General features: G+C 41.6%; 1 protein-coding gene across 2 annotated transcripts in view; it reads left to right on the top strand.

Moving 5' to 3' along the window:
* The window catches only part of rapgef4a (Rap guanine nucleotide exchange factor 4a), a 243,012-nt gene that overhangs the window by 76,351 nt on the left and 141,783 nt on the right, over positions 1 to 24,878 (top strand). The window contains exon 4 of one of the 2 annotated variants that reach the window (XM_067987555.1): positions 8,789 to 8,935. In XM_067987555.1, the coding sequence (XP_067843656.1) occupies positions 8,789 to 8,935 (147 nt within the window). Of the gene's footprint in view, positions 1 to 8,788; positions 8,936 to 11,904; positions 12,026 to 24,878 lie in introns of those variants that run through there. The other variant, XM_067987554.1, reaches the window with a different exon arrangement.

Genomic DNA, 24,878 nt, shown 5'->3' on the forward strand with positions numbered 1-24,878 from the left:
AGTGTTTAGAAAAGATGGGAACATCGTTTCAACAAGCACACAGACGTCAACTATTTCCGCTGTAAGTACTGGGTCTCCAACACAGTTGCCAATTTCTAGTGTCCTTCAACCTACCTATTATCCTCCAGCAGCTTCATTGGAATCCTTAAGGCAAGATGGGTGTCTATAGTTTCCTAGCAATACCATTAATGATTGGGGTTCATCCAGTGCTGGCGTTCAGATACAAGAACAAAACGAGACTAATACACCATTGTAGATTGAATCTTAAAAAAAAGAAAAAGAAAAAAAAAGGGAACAGGGTACTGAGTTAGACGATCAGCCATGATCATTTTGAATGGCGGAGCAGGCCCGAAGGGCCGAATGGCCTGATCTTGCTCCTATTTTCTATGTTTCTATATTATTTCTGGGAATATTGTGTAATTGATTTGTCTACAATACTTGTGCAGGAGTCAGATCTGGGAATTACTGGAAACAGTTATCAGTGATGCCTGTTCACCAATTTTCCTGGCTACACGTTTGCTTTCTCCATTTCCTCATCCTTCTCCCCTTGCATTGGAGTTAGGTCACAGATCAGCCATGATTTCATTGAATGGCAGAACAGGCTCGAGGGGCTGAATGGCCTACTCCTGTTCCTATGTTGCCACTGCTGCACCGTGGGCCTCCTCTTCATCCTATGCATGCTTACTCCTCCTTTTATTGCAAAAGTATGCAGTATGCAGCAGACCATGATTATTTTTGACAGTTTTGCCAGGCTATAGAGGAGCACCCCGCTTGAGCAGTCCGATCTTTGGATTTAGCATCCCAATGGTGTGCCTTTCAGTATTTCAGATTGAGCCATGCGTCTCATTGAATTTATATTCTGCTGCTGTTGTGGATTCGCATGGCTCCAGAAAAAAGCCCTGTCTCCAAACCACCATCTGTTAGTCTGTGGGAATCTTCTAACAATCTTCTTTCTGTCTCTTTTATCTCTCTCTTAATTCATCTTTCTTACTCTCACTTTATTTCGCTTACTGTACCTGATTTGACATTGAATTTACTATTCAAACTTACACTTCCTGGTTCAGTCTCAGCATGGCTTAATAACATGCTTCAATCTGATTGGTTAAGGGGATGAACAATTGCTTGTCCTGTTCACACAGGTCCCAAATGCCCTCTAGATGGCGCTGTTCTTTTAGGCTCTAATTTTCAGGAACTGACCTTGCAAAAGCTCATAGAAAGTCTTTGGGCAAGTGCAAGTCTAACAAATGGCAGGCGCCATTTGTTCGCTGCTCACAGCACTATCTGGCCCATAATTATTTTGCAAAAATGGCGCCATCGACTAACAGAAATGAATGTAGTGAGCAAAATGTAACTGAACATTAGTGTTTCTTCAAATTGTTCATCAGTTTAGCCACAGGAATGATAATGTACAACTTGTGGCAAATCCAGCGATTTTTACTGTCCAGTGCAACTTTCCCAATTAGCTTCTCTCCTCACTGGCAGTGCAACTTTCCCAATTAGCTTCTCTCCTCACAGCATGCCCATATTCTGCCCCTCTCAGCCCAGTTAATATTGAAGCGCATTGTAGTTGATCTTACAGTCAGCAAGTGCTCTGCTCACTGGTATTGTTTAAATTAACGTGCTAGCTAGTAGAGAGAAGTTGAGTTTTGTCTGTTCCAGGAGCAATATTCTTTTGAGATTGGGGTTAAGGCAGAGCTGGGGCAGAGGGTATTGAACCGTGCGTACATAGTTTTGGGCTGCTCAGTGCTGAGAAGTTTCCATTCCCCAGTTCTGTCATCCTAGAGCCTAGTGTGCACAAAAAAATTATCCAAAAATATAAATTAAGAGTAAAAATTCCCCTAGTGAGGGTCCAGAGGAGATTTACGAAGATGTTGCCAGGTCTGGAGAATTTTAGCTATGAGGAAAGATTGGATAGGCTGGGGCTGTTTTCTTTGGAACAGAGGAGGCTGAGGGGTGATTTAATTGAGGTGTACAAAATTATGAGAGGCCGAGATAGAGTGGATAGGGAAGACCTATTTCCCTTAGCAGAGAGGTCAATAACCAGGGGGCATAGATTTAAAGTAATTGGTTAAAAAAACTGCAATGAGATGACTGCAGATCTTTAATGAAATAATTGCATTTTGTTACAAGAAATTTTTTGTGATTGATAAATAAATAAATAGTTGCAATGTGCCTATTCAGGATGAGTGAACTACTTTGGGTTCATTGGTTCACTGCTGCCCGGTTTGACAGAATTTTTTAAAAACCCAACCAAAACTTGTCCTTATTGAGGTTTACTTCAAGAAATGCGATTTACATTCTGGATCAACAGTCCATGCCCCAGCTCAACACTCCATCTTATTTGATGGTAGGTTGGAATCATAGAAAATTTACGGCACAGAAGGGGGCCATTCGGCCCATTGTGTCCGCGCTGGCCAAAAATGAGCCATCCAGCCTAATCCCACTTTCCAGCACTTGGTCCATAGCCTTGCAGGTTATGGCACTTCAGGTGCATATCCAGGTACTTTTTAAATGAGTTGAGGGTTTCTGCCTCTACCGCCCTCTGAGTGAAAATCTTTTTCCTCAGCTCCCCTTTAATCCTTCTACCAATTACTTTAAATCTATGCCCCCTGGTCATTGACCTCTCTGCTAACATAAGAACATAAGAAATAGGAGCAGGAGTAGGCCAATCGGCCCCTCGAGCCTGCTCCGCCATTCAATAAGATCATGGCTGATCTGATCCTAATCTCAAATCTAAATTCATGTCCAATTTCCTGCCCGCTCCCCGTAACCCCTAATTCCCTTTACTTCTAGGAAACTGTCTATTTCTGTTATAAATTTATTTAATGATGTAGCTTCCACAGCTTCCTGGGGCAGCAAATTCCACAGACCTACTACCCTCTAAGTGAAGAAGTTTCTCCTCATCTCAGTTTTGAAAGAGCAGCCCCTTATTCTAAGATTATGCCCCCTAGTTCCAGTTTCACCCATCCTTGGGAACATCCTTACCGCATCCACCCGATCAAGCCCCTTCACAATCTTATATGTTTCAATAAGATCGCCTCTCATTCTTCTGAACTCCAATGAGTAGAGTCCCAATCTACTCAACCTCTCCTCATATGTCCACCCCCTCATCCCCGGGATTAACCGAGTGAACCTTCTTTGTACTGCCTCGAGAGCAAGTATGTCTTTTCTTAAGTATGGAGACCAAAACTGTATGCAGTATTCCAGGTGCGGTCTCACCAATACCTTATATAACTGCAGCAATACCTCCCTGTTTTTATATTCTATCCCCCTAGCAATAAAAGCCAACATTCCGTTGGCCTTCTTGATCACCTGCTGCACCTGCAAACTAACTTTTTGATTTTCTTGCACTAGGACCCCCTTTGTACTGCAGTATTTTCCAGTTTCTCGCCATTAAGATAATAACTTGCTCTCTGATTTTTCCTGCCAAAGTGCATAACCTCACATTTTCCAATATTGTATTGCATCTGCCAAATCTCCGCCCACTCACCCAGCCTGTCTATATCCCCTTGTAGGTTTTTTATGTCCTCCTCACTCTCTACTTTCCCTCCCATCTTTGTATCATCTGCAAACTTTGATATGTTACACTCGGTCCCCTCCACCAAATCGTTAATATAGATTGTAAAGAGTTGGGGACCCAGCACCGACCCCTGCGGAACACCACTGGCTACTGGTTGCCAGTCCGAGAATGAACCATTTATCCCAACTCTCTGCTTCCTGTTAGATAACCAATCCTCCACCCATGCCAGAATATTACCCCCAATCCAGTGATTCTTTATCTTGAGCAATAATCTTTTATGTGGCACCTTGTCGAATGCCTTCTGGAGGTCCAAATACACTACGTCCACTGGTTCCCCTTTAACCACCCTGTACGTTATATCCTCAAAGAACTCAAGCAAATTTGTCAGACATGACTTCCCCTTCGTAAAGCCATGCTGACTTTGTCCTATTAAATTATGTTTATCCAAATGTTCCGCTACTGTCTCCTTAATAATAGACTCCAAAATTTTACCCACCACAGATGTTAGGCTAACTGGTCTATAATTTCCAGCCTTCTGCCTAATACCCTTTTTAAATAAGGGTGTTACATTAGCAGTTTTCCAATCTGCCGGGACCTTTGCCGAGTCCAGAGAATTTTGGAAAATTATTACCAAAGCATCCACAATCCCTACTGCCACTCCCCTCAAGACCCTGGGATGTAAGCCATCAGGTCCAGGGGATTTATCCGCCTTAAGTCCCATTAATTTACTGAGTACCAATTCCTTAGTGATTTTAATCGTATTTAGCTCCTCCCCCCTGGAGCCCCCTGTTTGTCCAGTGTTGGGATGTTCTTAGTGTCCTCTACCGTAAAGACTGAAACAAAATATTTGTTCAGCATTTTTGCCATCTCCATGTTTCCCACCATTAATTTCCCGGTCTCATCCTCGAAGGGACCTACGTTTGCCTTAGCCACCCTTTTTCTTTTTATATAACTGTAGAAACTCTTGCTATCTGTTTTTATATTTTTTGCTAATTTATTTTCATAATCTATCTTCCCTTTCTTAATCAATCCTTTCGTTACTTTTTGCTGTCTTTTGAAGACTTCCCAATCTTCTATCCTCCCACTAAGTTTGGCTACCTTATATGTCCTTGTTTTTAGTTGGATACTATCCTTAATTTCTTTACTTAGCCACGGATGGCTGTCATTTCTTTTACACCCTTTTTTCCTCAGTGGAATATATATTTTTTGAAAGTTGTAAAATAACTCCTTAAATGAACACCACTGTTCATGTACCATCTTACCCTTTAATCTATTTTCCCAGTCCACTTTAATCAATTTCGCTCTCATACCATCATAGTCTCCTTTATTCAAGCTCAGTACGCTTGTTTGAGAACCAACCTTCTCTCCCTCTAATTGGATATGGAATGTAACCATGTTATGGTCACTCATTCCAAGGGGATCCTTAACTAGGACATTATTAATTAATCCTGGTTCATTACACAGGGCCAGGTCCAAGGTTGCTTGCCCCCTTGTAGGTTCAGTTACATACTGCTCAAGAAATCCATCCCTAATACACTCAATAAACTCTTCCTCAAGGCTACCCTGTCCAATTTGATTTGTCCAGTTAATATGATAGTTAAAATCCCCCATAATTATAGCTGTTCCCTTATTACATGCCCCAACTATTTCCGGATTAATACTTCTTCCAGCAGAGTTGCAACTATTAGGAGGCCTATATACTACGCCCACGAGTGTTTTTTGCCCCTTATTATTCCTTATCTCTACCCAAACTGTTTCATTATCCTGATCCTTTGTCCCAATATCTTTTCTCTGTATTACAGTGATTCCTTCCCTTATTAACATAGCCACCCCACCTCCCCTTCCTTCCTGCCTGTCCTTCCTGATTGTTAAATACCCTGGCATATTTAATTCCCAGTCGTTGTCACCCTGCAGCCATGTTTCTTTAATGGCCACAAGATCATACCCATACGTCGTTATTTGTGCCGTTAACTCATCCATTTTGTTACGAATGCTACGTGCATTCAGATAAAAAACTTTCAAATATGCTTTGTGACACTTAGTTCCTGCTTTTTCCTTTTTTAACACTATACCTTTTACTCCATACCTTCTGTCCCTTCCTGATACGCTTTCCTCTGTCTCCCTGCTCAGGTTCCCAACCCCCTGCCACAGCTTTGATGCTGGGTTAATCACCTTACGCCTTCTAGCTTTCATTTTATCTGTCGTACCTAAAGTGCCTAAAGTACACTTTCTTTCCGCTGCTCTATGCTTTTCCCTTTCACTTGTTCTTGAACAACTGTTTGTACTATTTGTATTGTAGATTTCCCCTGGGTCTTCCCCTCTCTTGCTGCTCTCAACTTTATTCTCTTCTGACTCCCCGCTCAGGTTCCCATCCCCCTGCCACTCTAGTTTAAACCTTCCCCAACAGCACTAGCAAACACCCCCGCAAGGACATTTGTCCCGGTCCTGCTCGGGTGTAACCCGTCACGCTTGTACAGGTCCCATCTTCCCCAGAACCGGTCCCAATGTCCCAGGAATCTAAATCACTCCCTCCTATACCATCCCTGCAGCCACGCATTCATCCTGTCTATTCTCCTGTTCCTATACTCACTAGCACGTGGCACCGGTAGTAATCCTGAGATCACTACCTTTGAAGTCCTGCTTTTTAATTTATCTCCTAACTCCTTAAATTCACCATGCAGGACCTCATCCCTTTTTTTACCTATGTCGTTGGTACCAATATGGACCACGACTACTGGCTGTTCACCCTCCCCCTCCTGAATGCCCTGTAGCCGCTCCGTGACATCCTTGACCCTAGCACCAGGGAGGCAACATACCATCCTGGAATCAGGTTTGCGGCCGCAGAAACGCCTATCTGTTCCCCTTACAATTGAATCCCCTATCACTATAGCCCTGCCACTCTTCTTCCTCCCCTCCTGTGCAGCAGAGCCACCCGTGGTGCCCCGAACCTGGCTCTTGCTGCTTTCCCCTGATAAGACATCTCCCCCAACAGTATCCAAAGCAGAATATCTGTTTGAGAGGGAGATGGCCCCAGGGGACTCCTGCTCTACCTGCCTAGTCCTTTTACTCTGCCTGGCGGTCACCCATTTCCTTTCTGCCTGCGTAATCTTTACCTGTGGTGTGACCACCTCACTGAACGTGCTATCCACGATAGTCTCAGCATCGCGGATGCTCCACAGTGAACCCACCCGCAGCTCCAGCCCCGAAAGACGGTTAGCCAGTAGCTGCAGCTGGACACACTTCCTGCACACATGGTCGCCAGGGACACTGGTAGTGTCCATGACTGCCCACATAGTGCAGGAGGAGCATATCACGGGTGCGAGCTGTGCTGCCATGACTTGCCTTAGACTCTTAGACTCTCTTCCCGCTCTAGGTCTCCCCTTTTATACTGTGCTCACCTCTCGGACTCTCCTGCCTCACCTGTGATGTCGCACAGTAGTTGTCTCTTGTTGTCGGTCTGCTGCTGCTTTTAATCCCCAATCTCAGTCTTCTACTCTCAGGTCCACTGTCGCTCTGCGGGAAAAGTTCGGAAAAGCAAGGCAAAGCAGCACCTCCTTCCCCCACTTCACCGAACTCCCACACTTACCAAACTCTCAGCAGCACACTGTGTAGTCCGCACTGACAGGCCCCTGTATTTCTACAGTTTGTGACTCAGATAAGTCAGGCCTGCCCCACCTTCAGGTACCAGTTTAATCTAGCTAACCAATTAACTTGCTACAGCAGCTCTCTCTGCTGAAGCCTGACAGAAACTTAAAAATTTAAACTTTTAAATTGAACTTAAACAGTTGAAGCAGTATGCACTAGATTTAAAGAGATTAACCCTTAAACTCCCACGCTTACCAAACTCTCAGCAGCACACTGTGTAGTCCGCACACCGTGCAGTTCGCACTGACAGGGAAATAGGTCCTTCCTGTCCACTCTATCTAGGCCTCTCATAGTTTTGTACACCTCAATTAAATCACCCCTCAGCCTCCTGTGTTCCGATGAAAACAGCCCCAGCCTATCCAATCTTTCCTTATCGCTAAAATTCTCCAGTCCTGGCAACATCTTCGTAAATCTCCTCTGCACCCTCTCTCGTGCAATTACATCCTTCCTGTAATGTAGTGACCAGAACTGTACGCAGTACTCAAGTTGTGGCCTAATTAGTGTTTTTTACAGTTCTAGCCTAACCTCCCTGCTCTTTTATTCTTTGCCTCGGCTAATAACGGAAAGTATTCCATATGCCTTCTTAACCACCTTATCTACCTGTGCTGCTTCCTTCAGGGATCTGTGAACAATACTGTCTGCTTGCTTTAGTAGACACTATGAACTTCATAATGAAAGCTCTGGATTCTCTTGATTAAAACCTTAGGCTCTCACATCAACCATCCTGGCTTCTGCTAGGCCGTTGAACGATCCCAGCAGCACTAACTGCTTACAAATGCTCAAGGTAGAGATGAATCTTCACTTGGGTGCCAAGGAAATATCCTGCATTTCCGTCCGGAAGCGCACCACCAGGCATATTGGGAAAGGAAAAAAAATTGTCATACAGTGCTCATGCCTGAAACGGGCGTGAGGCCCTTTGCACAAGCAAATAAGGGGCCTAACCCCTCTTTGAGGCCCCCACTGCAAGATTGGTTTGCCCTGATGCAGCTGGCGCCAGCTCCTGCTACCAACAAGGTAAGTTTTTGAAATTACTTACCTGAATGAGAAGCCAGGAGGAGCAGGAGTCATCCTCCCAACCCCAAATTTAAAGAGCACAGGTCGCTGCCCCCACCCCTCCCCAATAGCCACCGCTCTCCCTCCCCAGCCTCTGATCCCCCTCCTCTGCCTCCTATCTCCTGACCCCTGGCCTTTGATCCCCCTCCCCAGCCTCTGATCCCCCCTGGTTTCCAATCCCCCTCTCCAGTTTCTGATCTCCCAACCCGGCCTTCAGTGGCCCGATCTTCCTTTACTCTTCTCCGTCTGGCCGTTGGCGCCATGCTAACTCTGTTGTGATGTGGCCCAAAGCCCAATATTGGGGGCACTTCAGGCCTCACCATTCACCTGCAGGGATCCCACCTTGCGTCCCCCTGTGCATCCAAAAATGGGCGCGCCTGAATTTCTACCCCCAGAAGACTACACAAGATGGTAGATTCTGAATAATAGAAAAAAATGTTTGAGGAACTAGATTGTTTATAATGGGCAGGTGTACTACACTAATTGTCGGAAACAATTTTCCTATTTAAAATATTAAAATATTGTAGAAATGTTTTACATTTTGCCTTTTTGGTTTGTTATTTTTGAAAGGATGCTGTCGTACTCTGTACTCTGGGAATTGGGACAGCTTTTGGAGAATCAATCCTGGACAACACTCCGCGCCATGCGACCATTGTCACTAAGGAGTACAGTGAGCTTCTCCGGATTGAACAGAAAGACTTCAAAGCATTATGGGAGGTAAATCTGAAAACAGCTTGTACTTTTTGATATTTTAAATATAGAAGATATGCAGTTGTTTTGAATGCTAAGCTTAGTATCTACTTACAATAATATTTTAATCATACATTCTTACAAAATAAGATATATGTGGGATACTCATTTACAATATGAATACTGAGCTCGTACATCATTTTCTGATGCTTCACACCTGCGTAAATTTGATCTCCAATTGCCAGTGCAAATGCACTGAATTCTCTACCAACATTAAGTAATTCCCATCATTGAAGTCAGCTTAATTCCTGGACTATTTCAGAGAATGTAGTATAAGAATATTCGCTGCTAAATTAATTCCCCTAGTAGCCTCAGCGGGTAGTGATGTCATTAGAATGCAATGATTTGTATTATTATTTGCAAGTGCACTTTTGTTATAAGTCTGAGGATGCACCCTACTGAGAACCAGCAATGTAAATGATCAGCTTTAGTTCATTTGATATTGCAAGTTTTGATAAAGTAAATAAGGAGAAACTGTTTCCACTGGTGGGAGGGCCGATAACCAGAGGACACAGATTTAAGATTGTTGGCAAAAGGACCAGAGGGGAGGTGAGGAAAAAAAAAATTACGCAGCGAGTTGTTATGAGCTGGAATGCACTGCCTGAAACGGTGGTGGAAGCAGATTCAATAGTAATTTTCAAAAGATAATTAGATATATAATTGAAAAGGAAACATTTGCAGGACTATGGAGAAAGAGCCGGGGAGTGGAACTAATTGGATAGCTTTTTCAAAGAGCCGGCACAGGCACGATGGGCCGAATGCCCTCCTTCCGTGCTGTATGATTCTATGACAGCAGGGCCTTCAGCAGGTAAATTCTGGGGGCAAATGGAGGGAGAGGAGACCACGTCTTTTCCCTCCTTGGGGGCACCTCAGGGCCACTTCCTAGGGCTTACCACAACCATCCCGATGGTAGCCCTGGGAAATAGTGGTAACGGAGGCAGAAGTGATGGGAAATCCACTGGGGAGCCAGGCACCACCTCCACTACCATTTGTATATGGTGAGTGGGGAAGGAACAGCCAGCGCCAGTCCTGGCGAGGATGGGAGGAGGGCCATGCAGGTTAGGCAGTGAAGTGGCGGTAGGCTTCACTGCCTGAATTTTCCCTCAGTCTCTGCTTGGGTGGGATCGCAGAGGAGCATCCAGCCCATCAAGTTACTGATGGTGCAATACTTACAACAATAAAGATAGAATCAGCCCACAAGGGGTTAAAATATACTTTTCAGAACATATTAAAAAGGAACAGAACAAAGGGATGGGGAGAGAAAACACAGACACAAGAAGTTGAATGACCTGTAAAGTGCGTAAATGGAAAACAGGAGATGGTTAAATAGCTGAAGTGGTATTAACATGATACAAAAGGTGGCATAATGAGCAAAATTAAAGTCATTTATGAGACACAGAGGAAATATAAAAGGCTGAGGCGGTGGGGGGGTAAGATAGATAGAAATAGAAGCAGGTAAAATAGAGCGAGAAGGAAAAAAAAAGCAGGTCTGCATCAAGAATACAGCCAGCACTGCCAACACAGTGTTCCGACTGAAGGTCCCAATCCCAACAACCAACATGTCCCTTTCCCCAAAAGGCTGACACACCTATTCCATACCACCAGCTGTTCATGCCAAAGAAAAGGTTAGGAACGATAGTTGATGTCTAAAGTTACTAAAGTCAATATTAAGGCAAGAGGGCTGTAAATTGCCTAAAAGGAAGATAAAGTGCCGGTCTCAAATTTGTGTTGAGCTTCAGAGTAAATTAATTTGTCTGTTTCCCAGTCTGTTGACCTGCATATATTAAAATTTCAAGCAGACAGTCCTAGTCATCAAGCAAAGGTTGACTTATTTAATTTCTAACGTAAGGAGTCGTACAACACCAGGTTATAGTCCAACAGCTTTATTTGAAATCACAAGCTTTCGGAGCTTTCCTCCTTCGTCAGGTGTTGTAAGACTCCTTACATTTGTCCACCCCAGTCCATCACCGGCATCTCCACATCATATTTAATTTCTGGGTTGAGGTATTGATACAACAAAGAACATCCATTTAGGGTAGACATTTCCCATTGCCGCAGTGTGATTGTGCAGCCGCTTATGTGTATTGGTCACCATTGTAACAGAAGCACTGAACCTTGCCCAGTGTGTTGGCTGTAGCCAATTTTTAAATCACATTTAAACTCTCTATTTTGAATCTCTTTCCAGGCAGCTTTCCATTGGCTTTAATTCTGCTACTAGTTTTAACAGCATATGAGAGGAAAATTCACATGGATGTACTATTTTGTGTAGAGCAGTAATTGGTGGGACTGGGCAAAGCTAAATTTACAAGTGCTCCGCATCCCCACCCCAGAGGAGGACACCAGTAACAGGTAACTACACAGATGTAAGCTCTAGTTACTACTTTGCCTGCCATAGGGATTGGCATTTTAAGTATTCCCAAAGATTATCATTATATAAGCTCAAATCCTAAGAATTTTTAAACTCATTTTTTTAAAAAGCTTTTAGCTTTGTAAACTCAGCTGTAGTTAATTTCATTAAAAGGAATGGAATCAAAATCGGATAGTTGACTTGGTACCCACCCCCCCTCCAAATCCTGGGAACTAAAATATAATCAAGACACATTTCTAAATCATAATTCTCAAGTTAAGCAATTAAAAGTGCAAATAGTTTGCATGTGACTGCATTCTAAATACTAATTTAGAACTATGCATGCAAAATCTGTGCAAGCAAAGACCACATTGTCTAAATAGTAAATTAAATGAATGAGCTCCACCTGCCACTTGATGCATGAAAGTAAACCATCAGTCACCATGACACACCCTCAAGGGCTTGACATATAAGATCAAAGTAGGAAAAACAGAAGCTCTGGATATTTGTTTGTGATGGTAGGGTGTACTTGATACCAGCTGAAAGAAGGCTAATGACTGCTTCTATGTTTGCCTAAGAGAAGTATTCATGTTCACTGGCTTCTTCAAGAACTGCTGATCATCTTGATCTAATTGAAGCAGTTGTAGAAAACCTTAGTCTGTGATCAGGTTCTCTGTCTCCAATATTTTCAGATGTGCTCCTTTAAGAGGGTATGAAAGCTGTTAATAGAATTTTCATAAAGCCTGTAGGTTAATGATAATTGTGGAATTGGATAATAAAACAGCTACTTAATGGAAAGGGTGTGTAGGTATTGATTAAGCATGTGGTCTGCCTAATGGATCATTAATTGCTTTCCTTCTGTTATGTCATCTTCTTCATCAATGTCTTGCAGATTAATCCATCTGTCCTCATGTCTTAGGTTTCATAACATAACCCTATGAAAGCTTTGAGATGGTGGGTTGATGTGCAATGTTTATCTGACTGTTTTACATTGGAATGCAGTGTGATAGTTATATGACTGAGCTAGACTGACTTTGAAATGAAAATGTATTACTAGACTAAATTTATAATGCATGTTTTTTTTAATGAAAAACTAACCATAAAACTTACAACACTCTAGCAAGAATGTTATGACTGTAGTAATGGAAAATGAAACTAATCAAGATGACCCTTACTATTTTAATTGTTATTCAAGGTTGTTAATGCTGTCCATGTCTCATAATTGAACAAAATCGTGGAAACATTTGTCAAGAGTCCAGTGTCCCATGTAAAGGATTCTATTTTTGCCTTGAGTGAGATGGGCTGCATAACTTTTATAAATGTGTTTATTAGAAAGGTTTTCCTTATGATTGGGATTACCATGATATTTTATAGTTATCCACTGATCATTATGGTTACACTTTTAAAAAAAATATTTTTAAAAGTATCCTGCTTACCTGCTCTATCATTTGGTAGATAATGACACCTGTGGCATAATGAATTAGTTACATTGATCAGGCAGGCCCACGCTCAGTTCCTGGGCTGTACTGAGTTAAGTGACCTTGTCTGGGACATATTTGAAGGTGTTATAATGGTGGTGGCAATGATCAAAGCATTTTTAGCTACATCAGAAATCAGAGTTCTGCTAAAGACTTTATAGGGTCACTGAAAGATTCCCAGGGACAGGTCTGAATGGACTCCTAGGGGATGGTATTAAATTGTTATTTTACATTTAGTCTTTAATCTGGCAGATAATGCTCACCAACAGCAGGAAGTTGTACAGCTAACAAAATTGTAATTGTCGAAGTCAGTTCTAAAGGGTTAAGATCTTCTGCAAATCCTGCTTGAATGGTAATGTGCTAATTGTACTCTCATTTTGAAGCGCCATCTATTCCATTATTATTCACAGATCCAGGTACAGATGTGCAAAGGTGCTTGTAGACGGAGTGGAAAATTATATGCAGGTGAAATTTAAAGAGATGTTGACAATTAGGGAAATGTCACAATAAGGTGTCAAAATTTCTGAAAGCTTTTAGGAAGGGTTCAGAAGCATGTCAACCCGTTAATAGCCTTCGGCAAGATTCACAGCGCAGGGGATTTAAGTAGTGACGGGGAAAAAGGAAACTGAACAAAATCCATGGGCCCCCATATTTACGGGGAAGGGGCGTCGTAGTGGCCGGGAAATCTGGACATGCAGGTAACAGAGGTTCTGCCGAATTTACTGGTAGGACCTTGTTTCGGTTTTGTTTCTCCGGTTCCTGGCCAGCAGCCAGCCAGATTGAGAGGCTGGCTGGCTGTCAGGTGGGAAGGCCTGCGGCACAAGGCCACAGCTGGGGAGCGGAGGGAAGGGGGAAGGAAGAGATCGTGGATTGAAGGTCGGGAGGGAGATATCGTTGGGGGGGATAGATCGCAGCAGGTTTGCTTAGGGTGCCGGGAGGATGCATTCCTGCTCCATCTGACCCACAAGCAGTGGTGGAAAGGCACTTAAATACCTGCTGGATCCGCCAGTTCTCTCCTCCCTCCAGCTGCCAGGTTTCCCGAGCCCTGGGACTCTTGGCCCACAGCCATTAAATGTAAAACTCTGGTAAAATTTGATTTACGTAGACTCGGTAACATTTTTAAGTAACGACCCGCCTCTCGAGAGCAGGTTAGTCGCCCGCCCCTCCCAACCTGCCTCCGTTAAAACCAGAAGTGAGCATGTTGATGGTGGGTTGGGGTTCTGATTTTTGAAATTTTAACTCACCAACTCCCCCTCCCCCCCCATCCCCCCTCCCCCCATCCCCCCTCCCCCCCCCATGCCTGTCCTGAGGGGTTAAAATTCTCCCCATGGTGTACATAAGAACATTTAAAAAAAAATAGGAGCAGGAGTCTGCCATATGGCCCCTCTTGCCTGCTCTGCCATTCAATAAGATCATGACTGACCTTCTATCTGAACTCCACTTTCCCGCCCTATCCCCATATCCCTTGATTCCCTTAGTGTCCAAAAATCTGTCGATCTCAGTCTTGAATATATTCAATGACTGAGTATCCACAGCCCTTTGGGGTAGAGAATGCCAAAGAATCACAAGCCTCTGAGTGAAGAAACTTTTCCCCAACTTGGTCCTAAATCGCCAACCCCTTATCTTGAGAATATGACCCCTAGTTCTGGACTCTCTAGCCAAGGGAAACAGCCTCTCAGCATCTGTTAAGCCCTCTAAGAATTTTATACATTTCAATGAGATCACCTCTCATTCTTCTAAACTCCAGAGAATATAGGCCCATTCTACTCAATCTCTCCTCATAGGACAACCTGCTCATCCCAGGAATTAATCTAGTGAGCCTTTGTTGCATCCCCTCTAAGGCAAGTCTTTCCTTCCTTAGGTAAGGAAACCAAAACTGTACACAGTATTCCAGGTGTGGTCTCACCAGAGCCCTATATAATTGCAGCAGGACCTTCTTACTCTTATACTCCAACCCCCTTGCACTAAAGGCTAACACACAATTTGCCTTCCTAATTGTTTGCTGTACCTACCTGTTAACTTTCTGTGATTCATGTACACGGACACCCAAATCCCTCTGATTACCAACATGTCTTAGTGTCTCACCTTTTTAAAAAAAAAATATTCTGTTTTTCTATTCTTCCTACCAAAGTGGATAATTTCACATTTCCCCACATTATACTCCATCTGCCACCTTCTCGCCCACTCACTTAACCTGTCTACATCCCTTTGCAGCCTCATTGTGTCCTCCTCACAGCTTCGTTTCCCACTTAGCTTTGTATCATCAGCAAACTTGGATACATTACACTTGATCCCCTCATCTATGTCATGTAGGCATGAGTCTACAAGCAAGTGACTGCAGTGCAGCACTGGACCCCTGGTTTGATGGTTAATGAAGGAGATGGAGGCAGATTTGTGGCTGCAGCTGACCAGTACAGTTACTGGCAGTGCCAGCCCAATTGGGCATGTCAGCACCAGGTGTCCTTACAGCAGATGGCACAACTCTGCATCTGGCTCTTTGACTCATATTTGCGAAGACATGTCCCATAGTTGTTGCCAGGTAGATGTGACATTGCCTGCAAATATGATTGGCATCTTGGCTGTAGCCACTTGGGCTTTGTTGGCCAATGATGACCCAGACATGCCTTCTTTCATGCAGTACCACATGAGGCATAACCTGCTGTGAATGGGGTGCTGTTGAAAAATCATCCAACAGAACGTTAGTCAGACTGTCAAGCGAATCTGTACCATCAGGCCTGCTATTACAACTACTTTGAAAGTTGAAGCCTCCAAATGCACTTATCACCTACAAAGTGAGGTCTAGTCATCTCTATCTGTGGGTACTGGTGGGTGGGTACTGGGAACCTCTCGTGCATCATGTTGGTCTTTCCTCTTCCTCTTCTAAACATATCAACTAGAGGGATTCCCATTGGCGCCAATACTGGAGCTGGAGGGAAATTTACACAAGGGCTCGTGAGAACAGAAGTGCCAGTAGAATAAAATAACACAAAATGAGGAAAAATGCTGCAGAAATAGCTTTAAAACTATTTTAATGGATCTTCATACTAGGCACTTTAAACTTGCTTCCAGATATAGCTCAGCACAGAGTGACCCTAGACATCCATTATGTATGATGTCCATTGTGACATGATTTAGAAGCTGTGCTGTAATAATGTAAAAGGCAAAAAAATACATGGGCGGCTTTATGATATCAGTCACATCATTTAAATAATATAATGATTCAGGCAGGAGTTCCTGCTCCTAACTGTCATGTGGAGACCCAGCAAGAAAGTTCTCTGCCCCTTCATCTGATCCATAATGCCCAATCTGTGCCAGTTTACACAGCATTGGAACATGAAAATTGGCCTCACTAAATCATTACTTTTATCTCCAGTTCCTGACCTCATTCTTTCTGTACATGCTTGGCTTTCATAATATGCAATTATATATTTACATGACTAGCAACTGCCAGAGTACATCAGAAAAGTTTGTAAGTGCAGGAAATGCTTTTATTGCAACTCTTGAGGTGTGCCATTGTCTGTTGTGATCATTTGATGTTTTATTCAGGTCAGGCTCTCTGCCCTTATCACTGGGGAAGTGGCTGGCATTCAGTAAAGCCCCCCCCCCCCACCCCCCCACTATGGGCCAGCTGATATTGGAACTTACTGTGTGGAAAATTAAAGAGTATTAGCCTGTTTAGTAGTATTGAGGCCCATTGCATTGGAACTCCAGACTAATGGCTAATTAATGCACACTGGTAGGTGAGATTTATGAAATAGGAGAGTGAGGGCAAAATTGAAGAGATGGGGAAAAATGTACAGAAAGGAGTAGGCTTTTTTTCTTTTTCATCCTCCATAAAGAGAAAGTGAACACGCCACAATGGGTAAAATTCATACCACTGAAGTTTGAATTTTCACTGTTAATAAAATTTGACGTGGAAAGGGACCAAAAGATGGTTTGTCCAGGATTTAAACCAAAGGTTTTCCAATGTTCTCAAATTACCAACTGAAGAGCTGGTAAAATGCAGGAGGGACAGGATTTCTTAAATCTCTGCAGCTGAGCCATGGGTGGGATCTAGTTCAGAATGGATGATTGTTAATTAGAAAGATTGTGGGCTCAAAACAGATACAGAATGATCCACTGAGGGATTTAGATACAAATATGATAATGAGATTCAAAGAATTTACTGAATTGCCCATAATAGCCGGCAATTCAGTAAATTCTTTGAACTTCATTATAAGCGGCCTTTGTAATGGACTCGTATGACACTGGCAAATGGTTATCACTGTTTGTCCGATATAAGTGGCTGCCAAAATAACCAGGGATGGTGTAGTTGGTGGGGACTGTTGTTTGTTTGTTTAAAATTCCCCCATAGATGGAAAATGTATGGAACATCTTAGAATGGAAAATTGGAGGGTTTTTGTCCAAGTTATAATGCATTTGTAGTTTTAAAAATATGCATTACAAAATCCCCCCACAAATTACACATCAAAACTATGAAAATAAAGCAGACACCATGTGCAAAAATCATACAAATGAAACCAACTCAGATATGCATGCAGCAAAGACTGTGTTGTTTGTGGTGGTGGGAGGTATAATAAATGGAATACAATTAATATTTTGCTAGCAAATGAGAAGTTGCAACAAATCTCCACTTTTAAGATTTGTTCCTTTTTTTTCATGCTGAAACATTGCTCTCTGCTGCCACCTACACACTGCTGTCACAAACATATTTTTGCCCATTCGTAGCCAATGAGCAGAAACACTAGATTTGACTGGTGTTCAACTGTAAACTTATCTATCTCTGCATTTTTAGGTTTTCTTCCCATCTAGCTGATAACTTTTCATTAGCTAAGTCACATCATTTTGGTGGTGACAAATATTTCCATTTTCTATAGACCAGCAATTGTTTGGAAATCACTTTTATTAATCAGTATTTGGTCTCAGAAAATTAACACAAAATACTGAAGTAGTAATTGAATAGAAGAAAAAGCACTGTGGAGGTAGAAGCATCAAATTTTTAATTCTGATAAAGGAGCAGCCAAAAAACTACACTCTACTGAAAATACTCCTGGTTTTTTTTTTATGTGCTAAAAATGTGAATTCAGTAATTTGAACTAAGCAAAGTAGAAAATTAGTTATAAATATTTAATAGACTTGTCAGCAAAATTGAAGCCCATGGGATTAAAGGGGCAATTGCTGCGGGATACGAAATTGGCTAAGGGACAGAGAGTAGTGATGAACGGTTGTTTTTTTAGAATGGAGGTAAGTGTGCAGTCGTGTCCTCCAGAGGTCGGTGTTGAGACCGCTGCTGTTTTTGATACATATATTAATGACCTGGAGTTGGATATACAGGGCATAATTTCAAAGTTTTTAAATAACACGAAACTCAGAAATGTGGTAAACAGTGAGGAGGATAGTATCAGACTTCAGGAGGACATAGACAGACTGGTGAAATGGGCAATTACATGGCAGATGAAATATAATAAAGTGTGAAATGATTCATTTTGGTAGGAAGAATGAGGAGAGGCAATATAAACTAAATGGTACAATTTAAAAGGGGTGCAGGAACAGAGAGACTTGGGGATGTATGCACACAAGTCTTTGAAGGTGGCAGGACAAGTTGAGACAGGCTGTTAAAAAGGCATATGGGATCTTTAGCTTTATAAATAGAGGCATAGAGTACAAAAGCAAGGAAGTTTTGCTAAACCTTTATAAAATGCTGGTTACGCCCCAGCTGGAGTATTGTGTCCAATTCTGGGCACCGCACTTTAGGAAGGATGTCAGGGCCTTAGAAGAGATTTACTAGAATGGTACTAGAGATGAAAGACTTCAGTCACATGGAGAGACTAGAGAATCTGGGGTTGTTCTCCTTAGAACAGAGAAGGTTAAGGGGAGATTTGATAGAGGTGTTCAAAATCATGAAGGGTTTTAATAGAGTAAATTAGGAGAAACTATTTCCAGTGGCAGAAGGGTCGGTAACCAGAGGACACTGATGTATAGTAACTGGCAAAATAACAAGAGGCGACATGAGGGGAAAAAAAGTGTACGCAGTGAGTTATGATCTGGAATGCACTGCTTGAAAGGGAGGTGGCCGCAAATTCAATAATAACTTTTTCAAAAGGGAGTTGGATAAATACTTGAAGTGGAAAAATTTGCAGGGCTATGGGGAAAGAGCAGGGGAATGGGACTAATTGCACAACTCTTTCAAAGAGTCGACACAAGCAGGATGGACCGAATGGCGGCCTCCTGTGCTGTATCATTACATGATTCTAAACTGCTGAGAGGCATTTTACAGAATCCTTTTAGTTGCGCAGCTGACCAAAAGATTTTTCTAATCACTCCAGTTAAAGCTGATATTTCAGACAAAGTTTGTGAACTCAACAGGTAGCTACCCCTTTTCCATAGGTTTGAGTTAGGTGTGATTCTGGTTTAAATGGTGGAATTTATGGGACAGAAGTTTTTGCCCTCCTTATCCTGCCATTTTTAGACATGCATCACTTTGGGGCAGACTCATCTTCTGCCAGCACTCAATTCTACCAGAACTTTACATGTATTTTAGAATGGGTGTAACTCTAATGTATCTAGGATGTACCAGAGGATGTAACTGGAATGTATCTAGGATTGCAACGGGATCTTGATAAATTGGGCCAGTGGGCCGATGAATGGCAGATGGAGTTTAATTTAGATAAATGTGAGGTGATGCATTTTGGTAGATCGAATCGGGCCAGGACCTACTCCGTTAATGGTAGGGCGTTGGGGAGAGTTATAGAACAAAGAGATCTAGGAGTGCAGGTTCATAGCTCCTTGAAAGTGGAGTCACAGGTGGATAGGGTGGTGAAGAAGGCATTCAGCATGCTTGGTTTCATTGGTCAGAACATTGAATGCAGGAGTTGGGATGTCTTGTTGAAGTTGTACAGGGCATTGGTGAGGCCACACTTGGAGTACTGTGTACAGTTCTGGTCACCCTATTATAGAAAGGATATTATTAAGCTAGAAAGAGTGCAGAAAAGATTTACTAGGATGCTACCGGGACTTAATGGTTTGACTTATAGGGAGAGGTTGGATAGACTGAGACTTTTTTCCCTGGAGAGTAGGAGGTTAAGGGGTGATCTTATAGAAGTCTATAAAATAATGAGGGGCATAGATAAGGTCGATAGTCAAAATCTTTTCCCAAAGGTAGGGGCGTCTATAACGAGGGGGCATAGATTTAAGGTGAGAGGGGAGAGATACAAAAGGGTCCAGAGGGGCAGTTTTTCACTCAAAGGGTGGTGAGTGTCTGGGATGAGCTGCCAGAGGCAGTAGTAGAGGCGGGTACAATTTTGTCTTTTAAAAAGCATTTGGACAGTTACATGGGTAAGATGGGTATAGAGGGATATGGGCCAAGTGCAGGCAATTGGGACTAGCTTAGTGGTATAAACTGAGCGACATGGACATGTTGGGCCGAAGGGCCTGTTTCCATGTTGTAAACTTCTATGATTCTATTCTATATATCTGACTCAAATTCTGTCCCCTACACTGGAACTACAGTACCTTTGCCCCACAAAGATAACAATTTTTCCCCTTTTTACATGAACAATTGATCACATTTACATCTGATATTTAAACATTTATGCACCTCTTTTAAGATTAAAGTTTCAAGCTGGAATATGGGTGAACTGTTGCCATTGTTTTCTCCCTTCTATATGCCTCCATCAGACCTGTTTTCACTTGACAGGGAGGCCTTCAGCATTGCTGCTTATAATAGACAGTTGGGAAGTGACTAACTCTAACTCTGACTCACTTTTTAAAATTCTTTTGCTTCCCTGTGACAAAGTGCATCACCTTCGCTTGACACTGTTTCCTATCTCCCCACCCACCCACCCATCCCTTTTGGAGGAAGGTGGGAAACAACTAGGCTGGAATCAGGACTAACTGTACAGAGAATTGTATGTGTGAGCCTAATTCTGCAACTCCAGTGGCTGAGTCACTAGGCTGCCACCTAATTTCATATGCACTCCAGATTAATTTAATTGAGCAAATTTTTCTTGCACATATAAATATCTTAAAATATAATACAATTTAATGTCAAGGCTTTTCTTATTTTGCTAGAACAAAGTATAATAATTTTTCCTCACTAGTTCAGTTCCAAATACGAATAGAAAGTTTCCATCATCTCATGGTGATTTAAAATACCAAGGACCCTGTAAAGGTCTTGTCCCATGCTTGCATTGTATGCAGCCAAAAGGTTCAGACAAGGAACAAATTTTTTTTTTAAATGCTTCCTGCTCAAACCCCAGCCAGGACTTCTTGTCGCTGCCACCCAAAGCCTGATAGCAAGGCCAATTGGAGACTGCATTTGGCATTTATTTTAGATAAGTGATGTTTCAATGGGCTTGGAGTGGAGGTAAGATTGACTGGGAAGGCAATTCACATCATTGGGTTTCCCATAAGTTCAGAGGGGCAATTTATTTTGCTGATTTAGGTTGAGCATTTCCTTTTCAGCTCAAGGATCGCTTGGTCCTTGAGGTAGAGACTTCACTTCTTTTGTGGCTATAGAGAAGGTATCAATAGGTCAGGGAAAACATTCTCCCATTCCTTCATAATCCTGAAAAAGATTGGAGGATTATGATCTTTACTGGTCTTAAAGGTTCTGTTTTTTCATATTGGAGGAAAATTTCAACATTACAACATGCTACTGCAGATTAGCCAGACTAACTGGTCTATTGTGGTGACTGTCTCAGACTGCATTAATCCCATATCTTTGTAATTACAATTTGATGCTTCCCTGATAGAATAGGTGCAATCTAGAAGATGCAGGAACCTAAGGAATATATGGTGTGATATTTCAATTTTCCTGATCTAATTCAAGGAGAGGAGAAACTTGGGAGGGGAAGAAGTATTTCTATATTAAATATATTGCAGCAGAAGATTTTAATTGCAGAAGTTTGTCAATCATTAAATGACACAAGTGCCAAAGCAAATTTGATCAAACTACAGTAAAATCATAAACACTCAATTTTCTTCCCATTGAGGGTGATCATTTTTTTTTCTTTTTTGAGAAGGTTTTTAACATTGGAGAAAAAAGTGGAGAGGCAGTGGGGTTTAGGGAGGGAATTCCAGAGAGCAAGGCCAGGATGGCTAATGGCTGTGCCAGCAATGGTGAGGCAAAGGGAGGGGCGGATACATAAAATGCCAGAGTCATTGAAGAATATGTTGATAAGGTGAGATTAATTAAGGTGGAGGAGCATAAACACCGGCATAGACCTGTTGGGCTGAATGGCCTGTTTCTGTGTTGTAGAATTCTATGTAAAGGGTATGGGAGGGGCTACTGAGACAAAGTGGGGTGAGGTGTTGGAGGAATCCATCCAAGGACGAGGATTTTATGTAAGTCGGTGAGGATAGGAGTGAGCAGGGCTTAGTGTGGGACAGGATATGGGCAGCTGCGTTTGTAGCAAGTTATGGAGGGTGGATGATCAGAGGTTAGCAAGGCGGGCAGTGGAGAGGTCTGGTCTAGGGTGACAAAATGTGAACCCTGATTGCATTCAAATATAAGAACATTTTTAAAATCATGAAACCAAAATGATTAAACATACTGCAATATTAAATTCTGCTTACCAAGACGGGATGAGTTGTATGGGAACCTCTTGGATACTTTGGACCAATACAGGTCACTACTATTGAAAATGCAAATAGTGCTGCTGTAGGTTTACATCCTATTGTAATGCCAGACTGTTCGAATTAAGACAGGAAGGGAGTGAAAATACTGGGAGGTTACACTGATAGCAGTCCTTGTACTACAAAAAGCCACTCAGATTTCCTGAAATAACTGCCAAAATAAACTTCCTTTTATGTAGACTGTTTAAAGTAAGTGGGCTCATACAGAGCGTTAGAACAAGAGGAAGAACAAATCTGATATTTGGAGTTATAATGGAATAAAGAAGCTAAAGAATTCTTGGATTACTGCTGCTACATTGTGTTAAGACAACCAGATTTCTTCTCCGGTTAGTTTTGAGTGTTTCATGATTGCATTAGTATAGTAACAATGAAACTGTATCCAAATTCTAGTAATTATTTTAATGGCTACTGTTATCAAAGTAGTGTTATTGTAACTGTAGCTATTCATTAAGTACTTGCAACTGCTTTAGTTTAAATTTGCAAATCATTAATACTTCCATTTACAGAAGTGCATTACTTATGAATGTAGTGATCTTTTGTTAAGCAAAGTTGTCAAAGCAAACATCTTAAGCATCTGAGTTTCACTGAGGGTCTCCCTGGAATGTTATGCAGTGCTTTGCTAAAGTGTAATTTAGAATTGCCTGGGTAATTCTGCTATAGACTGATTAGACTGGACTGTCTTGTAGCTTTATTTATACTTTGTCAACCATGCTGCATGTTATAATTCAAAGTTGCTTTTGCAGCTTATAGGAAAGAAGTTACCGTTACATAATATAGTAGCAACTTGCCTAAATTTGAACCTCAACCTACTTTTGGCTTTGTATAAAATATGTGTATAAAAATATAATTAGCATTCATTGACTGATTTGTCAACATTGAATGGATTTTATAATTTTTGTGCAAATTTGAAATGTCAGTATCTGTGTATTCCTATTTCAAGCTCTATTGCTCCTCTAACAATACAAGGACATCCACACTTTGTTTAAGCCTTAGTCTTGTAGCAGGGAAAATGGGGGGGGGGGAAACTAATCCAGACAAGCAAATAGATTAATATTTAGAATACTGACCCCATTAATATGTTTTTCCAACTTTTTATATTAGAATTCATTTTATTTTGATACATATTTCTCTGTTCCTGATCATTTAGATTCAGTAGAGAACTGCTAGCTCTTACCATCTTTGTTTTTATTGACACCTATGATACCTCTGTTTCTGATTCTAATTTAACCAGAAATTAAACAGATTCTACGACAATACTTTCAGGTTTTTTTTCTTGAACAAAATAATGGAACAAAAATTAAGCCTTTTGAGGAGTCCAATAAAATGTCGCACTAAAATAAGAAATGTGATTCCAAATCATTGCTTTTAATTCAAGGCAATCAATTGTGCCTTTCATGACCTCAGGACGTCCCAAAGAGCTTTACAGCTGTTGAAGTACTTTTGAAGTGTAGTCACTGTTGCAATGCCCCACTCTCTTTGCCCACCATCAGTGGCCGTACTTTCAGCTATCTAGGTCCTAAGCTCTGGAATTCCCTTCCTAAATCTGTCTGCATCCACCTCCTAATGTCTCCTTCTTTGGCTCGGTGTCCATTTTTGTCTGATTATGCTTCTGTGAAGTGCCTTAGGACATTTGTGTAAAGGCACTATATAAATGCAAATTATGATAAATTGTGTTTTTCTTCTTTCTTTTTCCCCCACACGCCCTTGTATAAAAGCTGAAAAGGCATTAAATATTCAAAAGATGCAAAAGCTGTTTTAATATAAATTTGGTAGCATGATAAATGCAGAGAAAGGTATTAAAGTACTGTGCTTTAAAGAAAATGCTTCTGTTTCTTTATGATTGTACAGGATAATTGATTTTCTTGTATTGTAGTGCAAATATTGAACAGTTAATGATGGTCAAATATTAAAACTTCTTCACTAACATTTGACAGTCAGTATTATGTGTGAGTCACTATTTTAATGTACTGCTGACCAATAAAACATAAGCACTTTAAGTCATTTTATTTTCTGTTTTTAAAAAAAAATTGTATGTGCTTTAATTCAAATGGTTAGCCCAAAAGACATCTGTGATGCTGCTTATTGTGGCTGATGGAAAATATTTACAAAGCACATGCAATCATGTCTCCTTTTGGCATTAACTGTCTGCTGTCACCAGTGGCCACAGTTGCTTTCTGAATATTTGTTCAATATTCAGGCTCGAGGGCTGAATGGCTGACTCCTGTTCCTGTGTTTCTAATATTCATTACTATTTTGTGATTCGAGTGTATTCATAAGCTAGGAAAACTAGAGTTCAGTGAAACATGATTCAAAATGTCTTGTGATTTGATTATCTGATTAGTTAATCTCTGTCTCTGTCAATTATCCTCACCAGACTCCTCTTTGACCCATAAATATTGATGTTTTAGCCTGTGCTTGCTACTTGGGTGCCTTGGAGGCTAAAGTGGTA

This window comes from Heptranchias perlo, chromosome 7 (assembly GCF_035084215.1).
Source record: "Heptranchias perlo isolate sHepPer1 chromosome 7, sHepPer1.hap1, whole genome shotgun sequence".
Classification (NCBI taxonomy): domain Eukaryota; kingdom Metazoa; phylum Chordata; class Chondrichthyes; order Hexanchiformes; family Hexanchidae; genus Heptranchias; species Heptranchias perlo.